The sequence below is a fragment of the Calidris pugnax genome, unplaced genomic scaffold (genome assembly GCF_001431845.1).
Source record: "Calidris pugnax isolate Ruff unplaced genomic scaffold, ASM143184v1 scaffold5, whole genome shotgun sequence".
NCBI classification, from domain to species: domain Eukaryota; kingdom Metazoa; phylum Chordata; class Aves; order Charadriiformes; family Scolopacidae; genus Calidris; species Calidris pugnax.
The window spans coordinates 3,961,096-3,977,400 of NW_015090814.1; the positions used below are offsets into that span (position 1 = coordinate 3,961,096).

The 16,305-nt window shown below is 39.1% G+C and overlaps 1 protein-coding gene across 4 annotated transcripts in view; it reads left to right on the plus strand.

Moving 5' to 3' along the window:
• LOC106886591 (chromosome unknown open reading frame, human C8orf34) overlaps positions 1-15,830 on the plus strand; it is a 231,210-nt gene extending 215,380 nt beyond the window's left edge. For 2 of the 4 annotated variants that reach the window (XM_014939663.1, XM_014939659.1), the window contains 2 exons: positions 9,169-9,327; positions 14,773-15,830. In XM_014939663.1, coding sequence (XP_014795149.1) covers positions 9,169-9,327; positions 14,773-14,810 — 197 coding nt within the window. In that variant the 3' untranslated portion in view covers positions 14,811-15,830. Of the gene's footprint in view, positions 1-9,168; positions 9,328-14,772 lie in introns of those variants that run through there. The other 2 variants (XM_014939661.1, XR_001411693.1) reach the window with 2 other exon arrangements.
• Positions 15,831-16,305: the final 475 nt, after the last annotated feature.

A 16,305-nucleotide genomic window follows, 5' to 3' on the forward strand; every position in this document is an offset into this window, starting at 1 on the left:
GTCCCCATTTGGCAACTTTTTTTGCCAAAGGTGTATGTAGAGCTCTGCCCTTCAGTTGACTGACTCAGGATGATTTTTTGAATACCTAAAGCTTTGTGAGCTAGACATGAGGAGACATGGGGAGACCTTATCACTCTCTACAACTTCCTGAAAGGAGGTTGTAGAAAGGTGGGGGTTAGTCTCTTCTCCCAAGTAACAGGCGATAGGACAAGAGGAAATGTCCTCAAGATGCACCAGGGGAGGGCCAGGTTGGATATTAGGAAAAGTTTCTACTTAATAAAAGGGTTATTAAGCATTGGAACAGGCTACCCAGGGAAGCGGTTGAGTCACCATCTCTGGTGGTATTTAACAGATGGATAGACATAGTGCTTAGAGACATGGTTTAGTGTTCTTTATCAGTGTCAGGTTGATGGTCGGACTAGATGATCTAAAAGGTCCCTTCCAACCCAGGCAATTCTATAATTCAACAATTCTATGATTCTATGGCAGCTTCACTGAGACTGGGTAGCATCTGGCTCTGCTGTTTGACTACCTAATGGCCAGTACGCGCATCCTTAGGTCATCAAGGCCTGTTCTGTTGATGCTGGGTCTACACCAGCTACTGTTGTGAAACTAACCCTTCCCTTGTGCCAGGGCTAATGTATGATGACCTGAAAATGAATCACTGGCTTTTGTCAATCACCTTCAGCCAGATTGGTTCCTGGATCCACCATTATTTGCATTTGAACTAGCTACAGGTTTTTGTAAATTTCAGTTCTTTCTTGGCCGTCCAAGGTACAGATTTCATGATTGCACTATAGGCATGTGAAGGTTAGGTGGGAGGGCGAGGGGTGGTGGGTTTCATTCTCTAAGATTGCAACCTCTCATCTGGTCCTAGCTCATTTTGCAATCAATTATGGTCTATTGACTTTACTAGGAGTTCTCTCAGGTGCTTTCTGATCCCATAATTGCTTCTATAATGGAAAATGGACTTCAGTGATAAGAGAGAGAGAGCGAGCTCAAAACACATTTACTGTATCTGTGGTGAGAATGAATTGCTGTGATGATAGAGTTGGAGAAGAAATAAGTTCTGGGAAGGACAAGAGTGATAATTTTTGTGGTCAAGGAGAGGGAAAATAAACCGATAGAAGAAAATTATTATGTCCTATTCTTTCTGCCTCAAGAATGTTAATAAGGATTGGCTGAACACCACTTAGGTCTCAGTGAGACTCACTCTAGCGTCTTCATTCAGTTTGCAGGTCCTGCACACCAAGCTACCTATTAATGTGTGCACAAGGGACTGGCATTTGGGTTATAGCAAGTATCCTCAATGATGAGGCTTTTCAAAACTTACTGAGTGTCCCTACCGACTGTCACAGTGGGAATACACTTGTGACAGCATGGCAATCAGTCATGTGAGGAGCACCTCCCTGGGCTCCTGCTTCTTATGTTTCCAGAATATTTATGTGTCTAACTTACAGAATCATAGAATCATGGAATGGTTTGAGTTGGAAGGGACCTTGAAGATCATCGAATTCCAACCCCCGTGCCATGGGCAGGGACACCTTCCACTAGACCAGGTTGCTCCAAGCCCCATCCAGCCTGACCTTGAAAGTACACAAGTGGAAGCATCCACAACTTCTCTGGGCAACCTGTGGAAGTGCCTCACCACCCTCACAGGAAAGAATTTCTTTCTAGTATCTCATCTAAATCTCCCCTCTGCCAGTTTAAAACTATCCCTCCTCATCCTATTGCTTCCCTCCCTGATCCAGAGTCCCTCCCCATCTCTCCTGGAGCCCCTTTAGGTACTGAAAAGGGCTCTAAGGTCTCCCCGGAGCCTTCTCTTCTCCAGGCTGAACAATCCCAACTCTCTCAGCCTGTCTTCGTAAGAGAGGTTGTCCAGCTCTCTTCTCATCTTCGTGGTCCTCCTTTGGACCCCTTCCAACAGGTCGCTATCCTCCCTATGCTGAGGACTCCAGAGCTGGGTGCAGTGCTCCAGGTGGGGTCTCCCCAGAGCGGAGCAGAGGGGCAGAATCACAACTTCCATGAATTAATCTGTCTGTGGTGTTTCTTCTTCTTTTTTTCTTTTTTTCTTTTTTTCTTTTTTTCTTTTTTTCTTTTTTTCTTTTTTTCTTTTTTCTTTTTTAACGCTGTGAAGTACTTTCTTTAGATGCACACTGTGGTTTGTGTACTCGTTTCAAGCCACATCAAACCACGATGATTTGCACTAATACTACCTATAATTGCAAAAATATAGTAAATTATAAGGATTGAGCATTTTCATTAAAAGAACCTCAGTCCTGTTATGGATTTGTCAGTATCCTTAGATTCCTAAATCTATGACTTGTAAATGTGTAGTGTGTAAAGTGGTAATCATTTTTTGTTTCATATTAATGTATGTGATATAGATTGTTAAGGGTTCTGCCCACGTTTTGGGAGGTTGGATTTGAGGTGCATTTCTTGTGTCTTTACATAAAAAGAGGCACATTTGGTAGAAGTCACTGTAACTCCAACAGTTTTATCACTGGCAAGCTCTTAATTTGTGTAAATTTCCCAATCTGGTTTGTCATGAAGGCAAAAAAAGCTGCTGATGATAATAATGATAATATTGAATATAGTGTTTCCTTAGCAGAATTTTGATGGGAGTTCATTGTCCTTGCCTGACACGTACTTTTTCAAATAAACAATTTATTCTTGGAAAAAGAATCTGAAGTTCTACCCAAGTATGACAAATATGCCTATATAAATATAACATAGACTGACTTCTGTGTTGAACATCAGTGTTTACCGGCTGCAGAAACAGACAATACTGTGATGAAAATGAACAAATAAAGGAACTTGGTTTTTATTTCTAGTCCTTTGCAATCACCTATCCTTTACAATCAAGTAGGACCGCTTTTTCCTGCCTTTGATTAAAGTAAAAAGGGAACTTGACTGATTAGAGAAATACAGTTCTTAGACGGAAGGGATGAGAAACTTCAAACTACAGACCAATATCACTAAAACTTTAAGGGCTTTGATACCCATTTTCCAGCGGTAGTATTTCACACGTTTTGCTTTCAGGTTTCATTAGTAGTCTGGGACTAAATCAAAAGGGAGAGGCTGCTCTTAGATGCTAAGAGAGCTGATCACAATCACACCTAACAGAAGGGTGAAGAAACTGCTAATACCATGTTGTGGCAATTAAAATTATACCTATAGCATGCTGGTGTCTCATTTTAGCAGATACAGACGTCTGGATATTCTTGACTTAAAAAAAAAAGCTCTAAGTTGAACATCTGAAGTCAGATATAATGTGTGTTTCACTGAACATTTGCAGACTTACCAAAGTTGTTTCACTCTTTGTCCAGAAAGGAAAAGGAAGTTACTTTACCTAGTTGCCAATTAGTTGAAGAACTTAGCTCACTTAGCTGTAAACCACTCAGTGCACTGAAAGATTAGCTAAAAGGGTCTCTGGAAAATCTCCAGGCTTTTTTTTTAAACTGATGCCATCTATTTTTAATAAATTTTGATATGACATTATCTTCTTTACCATTAATAAGCAGAAAAAGCAGCTGTTTCTTTTTGTGCTTCCCTGATGTGATGGAGTCCCTGATTCTCTTCAGCCACCAGTTTGCTCTTACCCCAGGAGGTTGTTAATAAGGACATTTCAGAGTGACTAGTTAGAGGGATGGCTTGTGTTAAGTGAAATGGGCTTGTCCAGACTTTATCAGTTGTGATGGCAGAATAGGAAATAACTTTTGCCAAAATGGATTCCTAATATACTGACTGTCTATGGTGGGAAGGATGCAAAAAATACACCATAAGGCAAAAGGAAGTCACTCGTTTGAGTAATTTATTTTCTCCATGAAGCATGCATTATGATTATATCCATTGTCATGCTGCCGGGCGAGGGTCTTCTTCCATTCCTGTGGTCTGTAATTCTACATGCAAGCTTTTGGGGTTTTCTCGTCTATTATTCCTCCTTGGTTTGCCAAATGTCAATTAATGTTTCCTTGCTCGTGCCTATAGTTAGATTGAAGTCAAAGCGAATGCAGAAGTTGGTATGATAAGCAGGCTCTGCTCTACTATCAACAGATACACTCACAACATACTTTTCTCCTACGTAAAAACACTAAGTGCACTGTGTCCCTTGTGGGAAATATTTTGTAATAGTCCTTCAGGACTAAATGAGTCTTAAAAACAGAGAGAGACATTGCTTGTCTAAGAGGTGTCTTACCTTGCATAAAATCCTCAAATTAACCCACTTTTGCTCATTCCACGCTCATATTGTCACTCTTGCCTTTCCAATGTGCTGCTTCGCAACCCTGCCAGATGAACGTGCTGAGCACTTCTGGTTTACAGGGCTCCCACCGGTGGCCGAGAGAGCTCAGCCAAGGTCCAAGGACCCTATGTCTAAGTGGCACCGTTGGCAGTGTGCTTGGGGAAAACAGAGCTGGAAATCAGGCAAAAGATTACAGTCTGGTTAGTCTGTTCCTGGAACTGACTGCAGTTAGTGGAGCTTCCCTGCACAGGGACCCCTGTCTTACAAATGAAATGTGGGTCAGACACAGGGTCCGCCACAAGCTTTCTGTAGGACCTTCCTGCTGTTAGGAGAACCAAATGTGACATGTCTTGACTTCCATTTGGTTTGAGATTAAAAAGTTCTTACAGCAATATACTGGTTAGAGTATTGCTGCCCCTGGTAGGTTTGCCATTGCTGATGTGTCCACCCTCCCAGTTTTGTTGGCAAAGCCCTTCATGGTGGTTGCAATGGATTGGAACCAAAGAAAAATTTTTCCAAGATGGAGGAAAAAGCAGCAAACAGAAAATGGTGTGTATTTTCACACTGATCTGATTCATGGTGAAATTCCAGAAATAGCCATACTAGCGTACCTGGGTACTGAAGGGTACATATCCAAGCTCCATCCCAGACTGCTCAGATGCTGAGCTTGATAGTAATGCTTCTTCCACAGCAAAGGAGCAAAGAGAAGGGATAACGAATTGTGACATGAAGAGAATAATTAGTCATCTTGGGAACCTCCCCAATCTGACTTGGCTTTAGTTACCAGTAGCACTTGTACAAGAACATGCTATTAAACAGGCACAACATGATACTGCAATGAGTCATGTCGTACAAAGCTGATATTAATCAGGAACATCCAGAGAAAATAGGTCACGATCCGATAAGATTACTTTTTATCAGGAATCCAGTATTAACCTTATTTACCCTTGATGTTCCTTTGTTTTCGAGTGTATATGCTGATTGATTTTCACTGCTGTAAATGAGTAGAACTCAACACTGAATCCAGGTTATCTTAGATACACAATAGCAACAGTATTTTCTTGTCATGGGCATGTTTGAAGAATGGCTCTTGATCAAATTTCACTTACTCTTTTTCTCAGTAACTAAGAATGTAACTCTATTTAACAACATGGCCTTTTTGTTCCTCACGAGTGCCTCACCCAGCCAAATGTCCTCTGATTTTAACTAGTGTACAATACTAGGAAGTCAGGTCCTGTTGAAATCTGGTTTTAGTAAATATGATAGATATCCTTCATAGTATCTCCCGTCTATTTATTTATATTAGAAAATCTTTGGCGTTGGCTGGCTGATAATAAAAGCAGGATCAAATGAGATATGGAATGTGGTATGGCTTCAATAATAATTAAGGCTGAAGCCCAGCTGGATGTACTGTTGCAATTCATAGCAGCTTCATCTAATGGCATCTTTCTCTATCAATTGAAAAAAATTCTTTTGGATTTCTGTGTTGCTAAAAAACATATACAAATAAACGGCTGAATGCGAATTTTTATAAACATTTAAAAAATTTAAAATTAAATTAACATTTAAAAACTTTTCAATGCTAAGAGTAATGGTATTTCAAAAAGCTTTATCTTGGTATTTTACTCCAGTTAAATATGAATGTTAAAATGCTGAATTAAATTCCATTAGGGATAATGATTAGACTTTCTTATCTTTTTTTATACATTTTGAAATTTTTGACAGGTCGATTCAGCTGATACCATATGTTCTGTTGGCTCAGCTGATGTTGTTTTATTTCAAGAGGATAACCATGAGAATGCCATGAGATTCAAAGAATGCAGAATAGTTCCTGGTTTTAGCCTGCCTCATTTTAAGGGCTCCCTCCATTTGATTACCAAGGTCCTTGGGGCATAAAACAGAATGACCCTAAACTAAACTAAACTAAACTAAACCAAAATTTATTTTTGTAACATAACCAAAGGATGAGCCTTGCAATCAGTTTGCTTTATGCTTCTGATTATGTTAAATCAGTATTGTAACCATTACGGATCAGTCCATTCAAATGTCAAAATTTGAAAGTATTTGTGACCTAAATGAGATCTGTTTTCAAATATCCTTTCCTATTCATATTTTAAACATAAAATATATTGACAGTGGCAAACAGCTTCACAGCAAGGCATTTGTGACCTCCTGTTTGGTTTTAAAGAAGAGACTATAAAGACTATACCATGCTTCGCATTGCTCATGTGTAAACTATTTAGTGATTTAACTTTTTATTAATTAACAATGTCTGAATAGTGAATAATAAAGTAGATAAAAAGGTCATTCTTAAGCTGAGCCAACACAGTTGTTAGAGTATCTGGCCCCTCTGTTATTGTTCATCTAGAAGCTATGGAAAATAGCTATATTATGAATCACTCTATGAAATATTTTTGAATACCATGTTATTGAAATCCCCATGGAACCTGTCTGGATTACGACAATACTTCTTTTCCTACCCTTTATCAGTAAAATCCCACAGAGATCATGGTAGACTTTTAATGACCTTTGCTTATAAAAACATCAAAACTATATCTATTCTAACTTGACAGCTAATTAAAAAAGATTTGTCTCAAGTCTGATGTGGACATTGGTTAAATAACCTCTTCAAGCACCTTCATTCATACTTACACTGTATTATGAAATAACAAAGTTTAATAGTTCAGACACTTTTCCTGTACAGAACACAGGCATCTTATAAAAACTAGAACATTAGAAACACAAACCAGCATTGAAACTGCTATTTCTCAATTTTGACATGAATAGTAACATTTGCCAAGTGAAACTGCCATGCCCTTATTTTTTCTAGAAATGAAATGGAAAAATCAAGTTCCGTCTTTTATCTTTTAAATATCTATGTCAACTAATCTTACTTCCACTGAGAGGAATGAGAGATCTGGATGTGGGATCAAACCCTTTGCAAAATTTTCCTTCTACTTTTTCCTACAGCCCCACAAGTTTAGGGAAGCCCACTCATTTTTCTCTTCTGGTTTGGGTTTGGCTTTGTTTGGTGTTTTATTTTTTTATTCCATTCTTTTCAGGCAAAATGGAATAAAAACTTCCAGGTGAGTTTCTGACTACACGTGGATACTGAAGCAATGTAATACACACAATGCACGAGTCCTTTAATGGAATGTCACTAAATGCATATGTAGATTATCTCAGCACTAATAGAATCTCATTTTCATATCCAAAACACACTGAGTTAATAGCACTGACCCCACTTTATTGAGCCTGCAGGTAAATCTCAAGTTCTAACAGCTCTAAGTTAACAACTAACACTAAATGTCCTTAATCTTTTTAGACAGAAAACCAATGTATAGATTTTAGCATAGATAGGTGCTAAATCCAGCAAGGTCCTTGTCAGAAAAAAGCAACTGCCTTGTCTTTTAAAAGGTTGCAAATTCAGAAAGTGTCCCAGTCCTCACTTATCTCAAATCAAGGTCTTTCAAAAAGTGCAAGAAGTTGTTGCTTTCACTCTCTAGCTCACTCTGGTGTTTAAGATACTTCCCACAGAAAGACAGCTGCATTGTTTTGCTCTTCTTGATTCAGAACAAGTGTTTGCATATGGTTTTCCAACATCTTGAGTGCTTTCAGCAGCAGGACACAGAACCATTTTTTTAAATTGGTTTTGCTCTAGGCTTGTGAATCCTGAAATTTTATGAAATTTGGAAGTGCCCTACAACACAAAAGAGCTATGTCAAAATAGTCAGTGTTCTAGTTGGGTGGACACACGCTTAAATGGGCGCATGGCCACTCAGTTTTGCATCCAACCTTTTTGAAAAGGCTAAGCATCTTTCTACAGAAAGATTCTGTAATTAATATTTTCCAATATGCAACAATTTAAATGACTCTTATTAATTACTTACTGTATATAGCACTGTATGTATGGGAAGCCAAACCACATCAATCAGAAAGGGCATGTAAATGGAGCTCATTACTTTGATGTAACTGTATTACATATTGGGTATAACTGAGCTAATAAAATTACCCTTTTATAACAATTCGACATCTCAAATCTCATTTGCTACTTCTGGAGCAATGTCCTTTGATTTAGTAATGTGCTTGAAAGGTCTGTAGTTGTAGCTCTGTGAAAAAACTTATAACTGGTAGCAACACTATGGGTATAAACTTCTAACAGATGTGTTTAATTTGATATTGAAGACATATACTTTTAAAAGCAATTTTACTGAAAAACTAAATGATGTTCAGGTGGAAATGGCATTCAGCTGTTGTATTTTGAACTTCTTTCCACTCACCATCCTCAGAAACGTGTGCCAGTTATGATGGACTGCTGTATTATTTGCAAGATTTAATGTGTGCTGGACACAGTAATTTTCTTAAGTAACGGTGGAACCAGGCTCTTTTCTGCTTGGGCCTTGAAGCTGTACCCATCGCAGCTGTACAACCCCCTTAAAAACATTGTATGTGTGGCAGTGAATTAGATTTGTGTCTTTGTAAACTGTTCTTTCTATGTAGTTTTGGAAATAATGAGCAGTATACTGCTGCTTAGTTTATTCTGACTTTTGTTTTTCCCTCTTGTCCTACACCCTGCCTTCTTTGCCATACTTTCTAAATGTTGTCTTGCAGTGTCTCTGTAGGGTCTTGAAAATGTCTCCTGAGTTTGTCTGTGGTTACTAACAGGAAGACTTTTGAGGGTGACAATGGCTCACTCACAAACTAAACCAAAATGGGTTGAGCAAAATGCCAGGGTCTTGCAAAATACCTGCCCGGCCATTGAGGCAAACATCCCTTTGGCTGCGAAGCCCAGACCTCAGAAATTCCTTTTTTCCTTCCTCATTTCCCTTCTTTCCCCTCCTTCCTCCTCGCCTCTTAGTACCTTTTATTATGGAAAAAAAACCTCTTTTTGTTAAAACCTGAACTCTGAGTCTTGCTCTCCTTAGCCCTGTTGCTGACCATTACTCTTCAGCCTGCCGCCCGGGAGACCATCCCTCATCCAGTTTCAAGAGCCAGGACAGGGAGGAGAAGACCAAAAAGCACTTGTGGAGTTTGCTTATGCCTCACAACAATGGCTGAACCGGGGAAATGTGCACTCGAAGGAGGTGAGTAAACAACAGTAAACCCGGTGCTCTGACGACGTTTATTTAGGATGCTGTTACTATGGAGCATTTGCAGCTACTAAATAGGACTTGGCCTTAATCTGTCACTATATAAAACTGTCATTAGTTACATTCACAAGCACTTAAACATCTCCAAACAAAATGAGTTAAACAACATCTCATCGCTTTTTAATGTTTTTACAATTTTAGTTTTAAGAGGGCAGTAGTTATTGCGTGCTCATAGGGCTCTGCTGGTCATGGTCTTGTTGGTCTCAGAGCAAAGTTTTCTGGGGGTGGTAGAGGCTTTTGGAGATCTTTGGGGTTTTTTTAGGTCCCTGTCCTTTGAGTCAGGTAATGGAGGTTAACACACAGGTAGGAGGTGTTGGTTAAACCTTCGTCAGCTCTTTCAGTTCCCACCTGATTTAGGATCTGAATGTTAGCCCCAACTCTAATAACACTGGAATCATCAAAGGTGTGCTATTTTGGACAACCATAATTTACATTAGTTTTGTAGTCTAGCCTTCATGATCTCCTTGAAGCACCTGACTGTTGAAGTCAGACATGTAATGGTTAGTGTAATAGTGTTTAAATAGTTTATGTCTTATTAAAATTGATTATTTATCTTGGACAATCACTACCCTAGCATGGGTCCCAAGACAGTGGGATAATTCAGCCCTCTCTCTGAGTCCCCTATGGACAAAGCTATGCCCCCCCGCGCTCGGCATCTCTGCTCTGCCAACATCCCAGAGCTGAAGCAACTGAAATTTGCTGGAGCTTCACTACAGTTTTACAGCCTCTGCTTTCTTTGGCCTCGGGGGTGGTAGAGGCTTTTGGAGATCTTTGGGGTTTTTTTAGGTCCCTGTCCTTTGAGTCAGGTAATGGAGGTTAACACACAGGTAGGAGGTGTTGGTTAAACCTTCGTCAGCTCTTTCAGTTCCCACCTGATTTAGGATCTGAATGTTAGCCCCAACTCTAATAACACTGGAATCATCAAAGGTGTGCTATTTTGGACAACCATAATTTACGTTAGTTTTGTAGTTTAGCCTTCGTGATCTCCTTGAAGCACCTGACTGTTAAAGTCAGACATGTAATGGTTAGTGTAATAGTTCAAAGGTGTGCTATTTTGGACAACCATAATTTACGTTAGTTTTGTAGTTTAGCCTTCGTGATCTCCTTGAAGCACCTGACTGTTAAAGTCAGACATGTAATGGTTAGTGTAATAGTGTTTAAATAGTTTATGTCTTATTAAAATTGATTATTTATCTTGGACAATCACTACCCTAGCATGGGTCCCAAGACAGTGGGATAATTCAGCCCTCTCTCTGAGTCCCCTATGGACAAAGCTATGCCCCCCCGCGCTCGGCATCTCTGCTCTGCCAACATCCCAGAGCTGAAGCAACTGAAATTTGCTGGAGCTTCACTACAGTTTTACAGCCTCTGCTTTCTTTGGCCTCTGAGAGGAACAGTCTGAAGGCTGGATTTGTTTGGTATTTTCTGAGTTTTCTCAGAATATAGTTTGAATCAATCACCTCTTTCTTTTTTTTTTAATATAATTTCATTCCCAACCCCTATTTTTCCATTATGTTACTGAGCTAGAGTTTCACTTTCACTAACCAGGACTGGAATAAACTCCTGTTGTCTCTCTGAGTGTGACAGTTGACATCCTGAATTTATACATTAATATATTTTAAACCACAATTAAAATACACTACGTTGCACTTTAAAAGCTGATCTCACCATCTTCAGTTTAGCTCATTTTTCCCTCCCTCCACCCGTGCCCCCATTCCAATGGTGGATTGAAACCAGGCTTTCTGGCTTCAGCCTTTTGAGATCTGAATTTGATCAGTGATAGAGCGCTGGAATGTCTGATGTGAAGTAGAAAAGATTTATTGCAATCAGCGTTAGTGCATGCAAAGTCACGCCATCCTGTTTTGCGAGTTACCTACAGCCTCTCTCTTCCCTCCAACCACTGCACCTACACCTCGTTGTAGAGGAGTCTACCTGCAATCCCAACTCAAGCAAGGGTGGGTTTTTTTCATGATTCATTCAAATATGTAATAATTATGATCAAAGCATATTTCACAAATCGAAATTAATCACATTTTTAGTGTTGGCCCGTGAACAATAAACTTCTTCTCGTAGGGAGCCCTACTAGAGATTAGTGAAAGTTCAGAACTTAATTTCTCTTCAGTGCATTTTTGGGGGGTAGTAAATGATTTCATACAGAGTTTCTGGCTCTATGTGAGCTTTCCTTTTGGCACAAGTTTACTTAAAAAATAAAAATGTAGAACAGACAGTAGCTGCGTTTCATAAACCATTCTATTATTTCAAGTTGATTTTTAATGCTATATCTAAACTGACAGAAAGAAAAAGTTTGGCAAGTGTATTAGATAAATTATCTGTGATGCTTTTAATTTATAAGGGAGATTGTGATTCACTTTTAAGCACAAAATCATATAATCAATTGGCAACTTAAAAACACATTTTCATTCCTGTTGGCTTTCCTATAAACTGCACACAGAGTAAATAAAAAGTGTACCCGTCAGTCAGTAAGTGAGTTTGTGGGGTTTTTCTTTTTCTTTCAGTAACATTATATATGTGCATGTAAAATTTAGCCCAGTGGGAGCAGTTTGTTTATGACAGAAATCTGTTTCAAAGGGCTTTTAAACATAGCATTTATCGCACATAGCGTGAGTCTATCTGGTTTTGCTGTCACAGAGATTCTTATGGCATGCTCACAGTGTAAAGATGAAATGAAGCTCCTTGTCTGAAATATGGGAAAGATTCCACAAAATGTCAGTTGCTCAAAATCAATAGTGGAAGAAAATCAATTTACTGAGTAATAGATCACTTCAGAAAGTGCCCAAAAGCTGTGAATTATTTGAGGGATATGACCTTGCTGTCTTCTTATTGTCCCAGAGGATGACGAAAGTAGAGAGAGCTAATTTCATGTGTGTCTCTCATGCTGATATTTATCAACAGCACTGATATAATCTTAAATTTAAAAAAACAAAACAACAAACATACAGTACACCACATCCTCCAAGATGAGTTTCTAGCAGTGGCCAAACGTTCCGGATTAGTTGCAACAAAAGGGAAAACTTTAAAAACTTTGAGAAAAAACAGACATGACAGCTCTGAGGGAACATGTTAGCTACTTCACGAGGTAAGCACACAACATGACCGAGGAAAATATGAGGCCTGTTGGACCACAAAGTTGAATAAAATGATTTTAAACGGTCTTTTGGATGTCCTTTAGAAATAGTCTTTGAGTTGGAAAATCAATGAGAAGAGTTCAGCACAGTTCTTGGTGCGGCTGGATTTACTGTTTAGTGAGGCTGTTGGTACAGTGAAGTCCCAGAAATTCCAGATGCTTGCAGGATACACTCACAAGCCAACTAGAAATGTGGTTATAGGCCATGTGGGTAGCCTATTACTTATTATTACTAAGCTTTGCCAAAACTTTTCACAAAGTATCCAGAAAGCTAGATTAAAGACAGAAATCTGTATGCTGGTTTCTACCAGTGATGTAGACCCACCTTTATGGGAACCTCTGCTATGAACAGGCCTTTGCAGTGAATTCTTCTGTCTAAAAACAAGAAAGATGAAATTTCCTTTATCTTAGTAAAAATCCTGTTTTCTTGGAGGAGTTAGTTCCTTTCCCTTTCCATGTGCAGAGTTGGCAGTCCAGGTGGTCACTTCATGGCCCAGAGACCCTGTAAAATGAAGGGATTCATACTGGGGGACTTTGGAAGTGGGGGAGCACGCTGACTGACCTTTCTCTCCAGAATGCTGAGCCATGAAAGTTGGGAGCAGATTTTTAATTGACAGTTTGGTACTTTGAATACATGCAGAGCTGAACCCAAGCTAAGCTTGAGGGCTAAGAGTCTAATCAGCTGCTATCAGTTCGAAAATCGTATGTTTCATTTACATGTGATACAGTTTTCCCACTGCTGGCACTGGAGGAAGTTTGCATGTGCTGACAGCCTTAAGCCATTGAGATTGCATTTGATTCTAGGATTTACGAGAGAACTTTCCAGACCCTTTTCTGAACGTTTTGTGCTTCAGTGCGTGTCTGATCTGCCATGGCAAGATTTACAGAATTGGAGTTAGGGGGAGACTTTTGAGAGATTTTTTTTATTTGTATTCAGAAGTTAAGTGTTCCTTGGAAGATGGTTACTTTTGTGGAATAAAATCGTGTCTCTTTCATGAAGACTCTCCTATAACTGTTTTGCTAATTTTATCTCAATGATTGTAGTGAAATGTTCAAGGATGGACTATTGGCAGCTGGGCAGGCATTATTTAATTTACCTGAATGTTAACTGCATAGTAACAGAGCCAGGGTGCACTTGCTGTAAGAACTAATGCTGCTACTATGTTCACCAAATGAAGTTACTTCTGTTTATTTTTCTTCTAATTTATTTGAATGATGTCATCTATGCTGTTGCCTCGTGGTCTGTGCTTACTAACCTCAGTGCAGCTCCTTCTGATGTTTTAAATCACAGCGGCTTTAGTAGCACATGTAATTAAAAGCCATGTCTGGACGCATGTTAGTTGTTTTACTCGCCGTAGGTGTAAATTATACGTGCCTAGGTTACAAAAGAAAGTCTATTTAATCTGTGTCAGGTGGTTAATTGACACAGAAAGTCATAACCTCAGCTACCATAATCTTAAAATGCCACCTCTTGGATCCTCTTTCTAGTTCTTCAGTCTCCTCTCCCTCCACTTTGTGTTGATGAGTCAACTGACCCCTGTGGTGGACACCATTGCCTACCTGCACCACCTTACCCCATGTCTGACCTCTGCCTTGGCTAAGCCAGCCTTGCCAGCCTCAGTAGCCACCATCTGCTGTCTTTTACATGCATTATTCGTAAGAAAACTCCAGTCAGGCAACCATCTATTCCATTTAAATCCCTGCTGCTCGACTGTGGTGCTCTTTACTGAGCAAGACATCAGTCAAAAAATCGACTGTTCTAAACTCATCAGCTAAACAGACCTTCAAGTCATGTTTATGGTCCATCTCAGTTTATCCTGGCTAAAGAGCTGTCTTACCTTATTTCACCAGCTGAAGTTGCCCATTGTTCCCTTAACTTTATTGATATTTATTTGGACAGCAGAAGGGAAGCTGACTGGGTGGTGCTTGCACAGCCTGAGTCACTGGAAGGTACTAGTGGGCGGCTGGGACACAAGGAAGGCCCAGAGGTCTCTCCAGGGGAAATGTCTGGGGCTACAATCAGGCCCTTATCCTTGTTTGAAAGTTGTACATGCTTCTCTAATAGAGAAATAAATACAAATAATGACACCTATTAACGCAGGCAGGCTTTGGCAAGTACTTTTTTTCCATGTTTTTCACTGTGAAAATTAATCTGCAAAGGTTAATAATAAGCTATTACGTATTTCTGAAGTACTTTATAGTTAAGTAACAGAAATTCTTAATTATTTATGCAGGTACTAACCAGCACAGTGAAAGGAAAGACTGTGACTGAGGTCCTTGTACATATCAGACACAGAGGGTGCTTGGATCAGTTCCACAGAGACAAAGACATACGTGTATGAGCTCAGCTCACCTACCTGTGACACACAAGCCCAGGTGGATTTATTCTCCCAGTATGTATGCCTGTTATTAATGCTATTAAAAATTATTGCTCCAAGAAAGATGAAAATATGCCCTTAAGCTAGCGGTTTAACATTTATTTCCAATCTTATTTTTGTTTTTTTGGAAACATAGAAGAGAAATATCCCTCGTTTCCCATGAGGACCCAAGGGGAACAATATAAACTTTGTATTTTAGTGTTAAAAATGTAAACACAGATGAAATGTACTTCAGAGCTCATTTTGCCAAAGCTTTTCTTGGATGATTTCCATCAACATACTTATTGTAATTATTTTCCAAATGTTAGCCATGTGATTCTCATTTGCTACATGCTTAATTCCTACCTTAAATTGGGAAACTCAGGTATTACTAAAGATGGCAGACACCTAAAGATTTGTAGGTTCAACCTGCATAATGGCCCCGCAGCGGTCACATAGTGCTCGTGTACTCTTATATGAACTACAACAAGAGCTGGTTGAAATTCTATGTGTGGATTTAGTCCTGTGCCTTTTGAAGCTAAAAAGCAGATGTTATCCATGGCATGATACTTCATGTATAAAATTAATATTTAAAATTGACTCTTTTAAATTTATTTCTGGTATTCCACATGCAAAGGCCTAAGGGTTCCCATCAAAAGCTGAAACAAGTCATTAAAGATCAAAGCAATTAAAGCATAATTTGGTCTACCATTGAATTCTGTTCTCGTCGTCTACTTCTTTTATTCCTCCTGCCCTAGACACCAGCCACAAAGAAACTTTGTCTCTCAAATACAGGTTAAAAGCCAAAGCTTAAACACTGGCTTATCAATCACAAAATAAATAAGAAAATAAAAATTTTGGAGATAATTGTCCCTTCACTTATTTTTGTTCTGTAGCTAAATCACTCCATTGAATATAATACCCACTGTCAGAAGTAAAATGCAGAGTGTCCACTAAAATGTCTTCATCCTATATGGATATGGCCTTTCTCCTCCTCTGTCTCCTACTTTAGAAACATCTGGTTGGATCACAAACAGTGTTGACTGGTTTTGTGGCAGTTGGGGATGCTGTAATGCTGACACCAAGCTGACTTCCTTGCAATCCCAAAAGAGCATTAAAAAAAAATCTGAGAAAAAGACCAGCCCCACCCAAAATGTTAAATGCAAATCAACTCTGTCAATCATGGGCTACATCTTAAGACAGATTTCTCTCAAGAATGTGATTTCATCTTGCAACATTTGAATGTCTTTGCACATCTCTGTAGATCTTGTAATTCCCTGAAAAAGGTTCTGCACCGCACTTTTTTGTTTAATAAGTCTTTAATTTGTGTCAGAATATCTTTTTAATTTTATGTAAAACAATTTGCTACCCCATTTACTGAGGCAGATGGTAAAAAACAGGAAAGCCAAT